This window comes from Neurospora hispaniola, assembly GCF_033458365.1.
Source record: "Neurospora hispaniola strain FGSC 10403 chromosome Unknown B0T23scaffold_4, whole genome shotgun sequence".
In the NCBI taxonomy this organism is placed as follows: Eukaryota; Fungi; Ascomycota; class Sordariomycetes; order Sordariales; family Sordariaceae; genus Neurospora; species Neurospora hispaniola.
The window spans coordinates 2,089,636-2,096,613 of NW_026944409.1; the positions used below are offsets into that span (position 1 = coordinate 2,089,636).

The 6,978-nt window shown below is 42.3% G+C and overlaps 1 protein-coding gene across 1 annotated transcript; it reads right to left on the reverse strand.

The window, feature by feature from the left end:
- Positions 1–3,090: 3,090 nt before the first annotated feature.
- Positions 3,091–6,647, reverse strand: B0T23DRAFT_143018 (uncharacterized protein). Its single transcript, XM_062832386.1, has 2 exons — positions 4,222–6,647; positions 3,091–4,159 (listed from the first exon to the last, which is right to left on the reverse strand). Exons 1-2 carry the CDS (start codon positions 6,556–6,558, stop codon positions 3,158–3,160), a joined length of 3,339 nt encoding a protein of 1,112 aa, XP_062692937.1. The 5' UTR covers positions 6,559–6,647; the 3' UTR covers positions 3,091–3,157.
- Between the last annotated feature and the right edge of the window lie 331 nt (positions 6,648–6,978).

Below are 6,978 nucleotides of genomic sequence, written 5' to 3' on the forward strand. Positions count from 1 at the left end.
TTACTAATAAAATCTTTTACTTTATAAAAATTTATATACGTAAGGCAATTAAAAAGAGCGTCCGCTTCTAAAATATTATAACCTACCGTTTAATTACTATTAAGAAGGATATTAAACAATTAAAGAAAGCGCCTTAAACTATAGAAATTTCAATATTTACTAAGTATATTAATAAATTAATATTATTCAATACCAAAATCGTTTTTCAAATTAAAAAAATTCCTATTCGCTTATACTAAGGATCCGGTATTAACAAATCCATTACTTATAACGGCTGCAAATTTACTAATAATTAACTATTTAACCCTCTCCCTACTATAAAGAGCCTTATAAAATTAATCCAACGGCCTAGGGCTATTAATATAGCTACGCTAAACCTACGCTCTAATTAAATAAATTGAATAACGTTAATTATAGTAAATAGTAATAGTAATAAAAATATAATAAATTTAAATTCACTTACTAGCGAAGTAAATAAATAAAAGTAATATTATTAAAATTTAGGAACATACTAAATTTTATTTACGGATAATAATAGTCCTACTAAACCTAAACCCTTATCTATTAGGGTAAATAAATTTATTAATTACCTTAATAAATAATCCGCTTATATTTATTAATAATTCTTACTACCCTCGGAAATAAATTTATTATTACCCTTACTTCTATTATTATTACTTAGGAAAGGGGTTAAAATTTTTATAAAGTACTTTAGTAATATAAAAGCGAAAATATTAAGATTAATTTAATATATTAAATATAATAAGATACTAGGTAGTTAAAAAAGGGATAATAATTTTAGTAGGACGCCGAAAGCGCGAAATACGTAATGTAAATAATTAGATAGTAGCGAGAGGAAGATTCGGTAATTATTTCTCCCAACCCCGGAAAATATTAAACAACAAATCCGCCTCCCCTAAGTTTATATATACTAGGCTATACCGAGCCGGATTCGGTTCGGCGTAACCTAATATAATATAGAGTAGGTATAGATAATTATAGGAGGATCCATTATATTAATAGACTCTCCTCTTTAATTAATTATTATTTATAATTAGAAATTCTTATTTAGTAATATTATTTATTAACACGAAATTTAGGTTGCAATTAATTATAATTCTTTAAGACGAATTCGTTACTTAGTAACGAATCCGCCACGTATTAATCCCTTTGACGAATCCGTCACTTACTAGATTCTTCTCTCGAGACGAATCCGTTAGTAACGAATCCGTCACTTAGTAGAATAGTAACTACGGTCTCAACTCCCCGTAATACCGTAGCACCTATATAATCCTCTTCTTTTTAATATTAATAGTTACTTTGAAAATAATCTTGGATTTTAACCGTTAGACTCTATTTATAAAAATATATAGAATTAGAATTATTTATTATTTATTCTAACCGCTTCGGTTAGTTTTACCCGTAATAATCTTATTACTTCGGATATTATATATAGTACCGTTTAGAAATTTAAAGGGGATTAGGGTTTCGTTAAAATTGATAATAAATCGCTTATTAATTTATTATTTGAATAATAGGTTGATTCATAGTAATAAAAATATAAAATAAATATTTATTTTATAGGGGATTAGTGGTCTACATATTAGACGGTCGATTTTATTCTTTATAGGTAATGTAGTATTTTTACGTATAAATTCAAAGAAACTAATAGTTAAACGAAGGTAATTTTTTAGTAATTTTAATAATTATTATATAACTTAATAGAGTATAATATTATAGCGGCGTATAAATTTTCTAATTTATTTATTTAAAAAGAGAAAGTTTGAATAAGGACGGTTAATTTAAGTATAAAAGATATATTTAAATATTCGCCTAAACTAACCAATATATACAAATTCGCCTGCCTTCCGCTTAGTAATAAACGCCCGGAATAGCTTTACTTTAAGTTCTAGATATACCGGCCGGAAAGGAAATTCTATACTATAAATAATTTTATTCCTATTACGCTACTAATATAAAATAATCGATTTAGGGATTTTAAAGTAGGCGGCCGCTTCCTATATAAATAGCCGGCGTATATTGTAGGGTAGTAGAGTTTTTTATTTATTGATTCGGGTATGGAAGCTATATTCCGGAGTAGATTTTAATTTAATAAAATAAAAAAGAAGGTAATTAAGTATAGGAATTTTTAAATTGCGGGTATAATTACGTTTAATCTTTTATTTAGCGGGCGGATACTTATATAATTAATGAGTATACTATTAATAAATAGATTTAACCTTCTTGCCTAGTTTTATCTATTTAGTAATAAATTCGTAGAATTAACGGGGTTTATTATCCGAAATAGTAAATAAGAAGGATATATTAGGATTCGAACTATTATTAAAAGACGATAATAATAAAAATGAAGTATTGTAAAATAAATTTAATAATATTTTATTAATATAAAGGGTTTAAGTAATTAGGGGGATAGGGAGGGGAATTGTAAGATAGGAAATTATAATTAAATAAATAACGAAGTAGGGTAGTGATGTGAAGTTGTGAGTTGAGATTTGAAATTTTAAAACTCACTTTAAAGTTGGTCGATTTTTTAATATTAGTAACCCGGTAGTAAAAATTTTAATGGCGGTACGCTTAAACGCCTTGTTAGACTTAAGGCTTACTTCTTTAATAAAAGATTATATTGTGATTGATAGTTGTAATATTATTTAATTAATTATAGTAATTTTAACGATTTGAGGGTACGAATTAGAATCGAGAAGTATAGTAGTTTAAATAAGGAGAAGGGATGTGGGGTGGCTAGGCGAGATTCTGTAAGATTATTGGTACGGGGAGCTCGGCTGGCATGGGTCACTTGCAGTCGGCTGGCGGGGCTGGTAGGGGTGTAACGGGGGGTGCTAGCTGTATGGCGCTCGCTTACATGCCCAGATCGGGTATGTGGGTAGTATGTGGGTCCACTAAGGGTATCCAAATCGACTGCGAAATAGCGGTATATATAAGGTAAGACATAGTATGTATATATTTGCACTCCCACACAATCATGTGCCAAGTCCCCAAGAGTAAGTCTAAGCAAGCAAACGACAATGAGTGGTGACAAAAAGTGGTTTCCCCTTTGTCATCGTTCGTGCCAAGTTCAAAACCAAAGACGAGAAGCCTTCTATCTCGCTCAACCAACGCCTTCCGTCCAAAGAGACGCTCAAGTACCCTGCCTCCGATAATACACCATATAAGCCGATGTGTTCCCATTTGCATACATCGCCTCCGTCAAGTCCGGCATTCCGCCATTTCCATTTCCATTCCCATTCAGACCCGGACCACCACTTCCAATCTTCACCCTCTCCACCAAATCATCATTACACTTGAACCAATCCGTCGGGTCCTTGGACTGCTCATCCTGCACGTACGTATAGTAATGCCCGCCGTTGATTCCCTGTCCCACATGTACCGTGACGGCGTAGCAATCATACTTCATGCGGCCGGCGTAGTGCGCATCGTCCGTAGTTGCCATGTCCGGATCCGGTTCGGCGCAGTATTTAGTCAAATCGAGGTCCCGGATTGGGAACCGTACTTTGGTGTGGATTTTGTTGGAACCACCGCCAGAAAGGATGGAGGAGAACGAATTTCGGGACTGCCCAAAGGACGAGTTGAACCGATTGAGACAAAAGGCAAGACGGTCTGGTAGTCGAGCAAACTTGGCCCGTCTTGTCCTGCCGGGTTGGTTGCATGTTTCGCATTTGAGATCCGGGAAATGTTCGGTTGCTTGGTGGCTGGCAAGAAGACGGTCAAGATCCGTGACTCCGTAGCCATGGCCTTCGCCTCCTGTCTCGGCGGCGATGTTGAGGATCCAGACGTCGCAGGGCTGGAACATGCGGATTTCTTGCCGGCATTCGGCGTTCTGGCAGCGGGAGATGAAGACTTCTAGGCCCCGAAAGTATTTGTCAATGATGGAAGCACTAGCTGTTGAGTAGTCACGCCAATAATCAATGGCATTCTGGATCACTGTCCCATTCTTGGGTGTATACGGCTTTTCTTCTTTGGGCGGCTTGCGGTCTCGGTGAACGTTGGTTTCGTCATGGATGTTGTCAATGATAAAGGAGTAGAACTCCTGGGCGTCTTGCTGCGCCGGCCCGCCAAAGATTTCCGTTTCTGGTTTCTTCCTGCCATCCGCGTTCTTGGAGTGAATAAAGTGTATATAAGCCTATGCGGTGTTAGTCTGTGAATCGTCCTCGACGGCCACATGATATCCAAATCATCACGTACCATGAGATGCTTCGCTTCCAACGATCTCAGCGTTCCCTCATCCAGCCAGTGGAATAGACCAGCTAGATACTTGGTGAGTAACTGAGGATTTTCGTTCTTCTCATCCGCTTTCAGTGGGACTTTGTACACATCCTTCCAAACACCCGTGTACAACTCGCGAGCAAATCCAGGCGTGGCGAACATGGCTTGCAGAGAGCTGTTGGCGAAGCAGAATACACCAGGGTTGACAAGACCAGTCCTAAACTTGCGAACTTTTTCAATTCCCGATTTAAGTGACGATCTTGTTGACGTTGCCGTGGTGCTGGTGTCGGTTTCTGCTAGGCCGCTATAACTCCTACGTGGGACGGTCGGAGCCGGGCGAGTTGGAGGAGATGGTAGCGAAGAGTAAAGGTTCTGTTCGTGAACGATATGTCGAGGTAATGGGCTCGCTGGCCGAGCGGCAGCAGGGTTAATAGGTGAAGTCATGGACTCCTGTATCGTTGAAACTGAAGGGTATCTCCGCAAAAAGTCTTCGGTACTTCTCACCGGAGTAACAATGTCGACGTTTTCTTCCCATTTTTGAACCTCCGCGAGATCTTGTATTGGCCGCGTTACGTTTCTGCGTAGACGACTTGTGAGGTTGTGGGTCAAAGGTGGCCTTGGCTGTGATCTCGCAGCGGCACTTGTGGAAGATGTCTGCAAAGCTCCGGTGCCAACTAGGTCGGTCCACGCCTCTATTCCACCTTTAAGCAACTTCAGTCGCTGTTGTGAACTTGATCCGCCGGCGTAGTCATACGCTGTAAGGGCATTGTAAAAAGTTAGGACCGCTCGTTCCTCTGGTGTCTGGGGACTCGATACAAGGCGTTTGGACCGCTGGTCGTAGAAAACAATCAGGTCAAAATCATGCCGTCTCTCAAAACGCTGCTGTTCGGCTTGCGGTGCTAATACCATGCTCTCTGCTATATCGCTAGCAGAAATATCTGGCCGCATCAGCACTTCATTTTCGACACATATTGTTGCCTGTGACATGACATGGCCCTCATCGTACTCGTCACGACTTCTGATGTCAATGACGAGAATCGACACGTCCCTAGCGCCAACTCTCATGTAGCGCTCAAGCTCCTCGGCCGAGATAGTATCACCATCGGGTATAGCGGGCTTTGGTCTTATCTTTGGACTTGTAACAGGTGGTCCAGAAACAAGACTTTCATCGGACGTACGGGGTCTGCCATTCCTATTCATGCCAGTGGCTGATGCCGTTGAGCCCTTTCTGGTAAACATGGCACGAGGAGCGCTAGATGGAAGCTCGGCTGCCTCATTGGACACTGTACCTCGTGGCGGGTTGTAGATAGCAGCTGGTACGCGAGGTAAATCCGCTAGAGCAGTAACAGGAGGAACACTCGGTACTTGTGACCTTGGGGGGTCACGCGGTGCCGGTGGGTTTATTGGCATTATGGGTTGCGGAATGGGCTGTGTCCGAATTCGAGGATCCTGTATTGTTGTTGTGTTGGCAGGACTCGGGGTACTGGCGGTGTATGCCCGAAGCTTTGCGAAGCGAAGAGCGAGGTCCTGAGCTGCATTGTTGGTAGGAGTTGTCGCCGGACCGCCAGAGTGTTGAAGCGCATGTCCGTGGAGAGCCTGAGGTTTGGGGTGTACGGCTGGCTTGGATCTCCCGGGCGACGGCCATGACTGATCTGGCAAAGCATACGTACTTTGTCGGGGCGAGCTATAGACCGAACTGTCGGGACTCGTGGTATTTGACGAGAAGTTGGAATGTGATCTCGTATGTCCGTATCCGACACTGGGCGTTTTCTGTTGATTTGGGCTTCCTAGTAGTGGCTGGACACCTGTTCGGGCATTATCTTGTTTGATCTGCTCTTTGATCTTATCGAAGTCGCTTAACAGGCTCTTGATCTGTCGGAGCAGATGTTGATGTCGCATATATACGTTCGGTCGGCTTCGATCCAGCAGCGCCCAGTCCTTGTTCTTCGGGATGATATCCAGAGCTATGATGTTGGCCTTGATGTATGACTTGAAGGCCATGTCAATCCTACCAAAGGACTGGAAGGCTTTGGCTTGCTGGAGTGCTTCTTCGGCGAGCCTGAGAGCACTGTCGATCGGGGTCGCGGGGTCTATGCTGACTGTAACAGCCTTGAGGTCGTCAAGATGCGGCATTGGTGGTCGTTTGCTTCCTCCGGTGCCTGGCCCATGTCCTCCTCCTCCCCCTCCCCCTCCGTTGATTGTCCGGTTCTGTCCACCATCTTGTGTGCCGTCCAAACCTCCTGTTGTGTGGCCATTCTGCCCGTTGACGGAATGTGCAGGTGTTGCATGGTTGACCATGGTCGCAGATCCAGCCATGGGCAGTCCCTGGTATGGATGATGTCTTTCGGCGCACTGGGGGCGCAAATCGCAAAGCCTTGAAGTCGAGTTGCTACGGCGCGTCGTGGATGCTCAAGTATGCGCCCGCAAAAGGTGGCGGTTCAGTTCTACACCCACAGTCGAGCGCGTTCGCAGGTGTTATGGACAGTATTTCGCTATGTCGTCAAGCTTTCCTGGTCTCGTCGTTGGCTTGAATCAGGGAAAGAATGGGTGGTTCGTGGAGAGGATGGACAGGATGACGACTGCGGTTCGAAGGCGGTACCATGAGTGGCAGCCTGTGATTCCTAGTATAGTTCTTGGCACACGAATCTTGCAACTGGAGGGATGGTCAGCGGAGCGAATCGGTGACCGGTTCCCGCGCGTTTCGTTCGGTTGCTCGGTTGCACTGAACTGAACTGT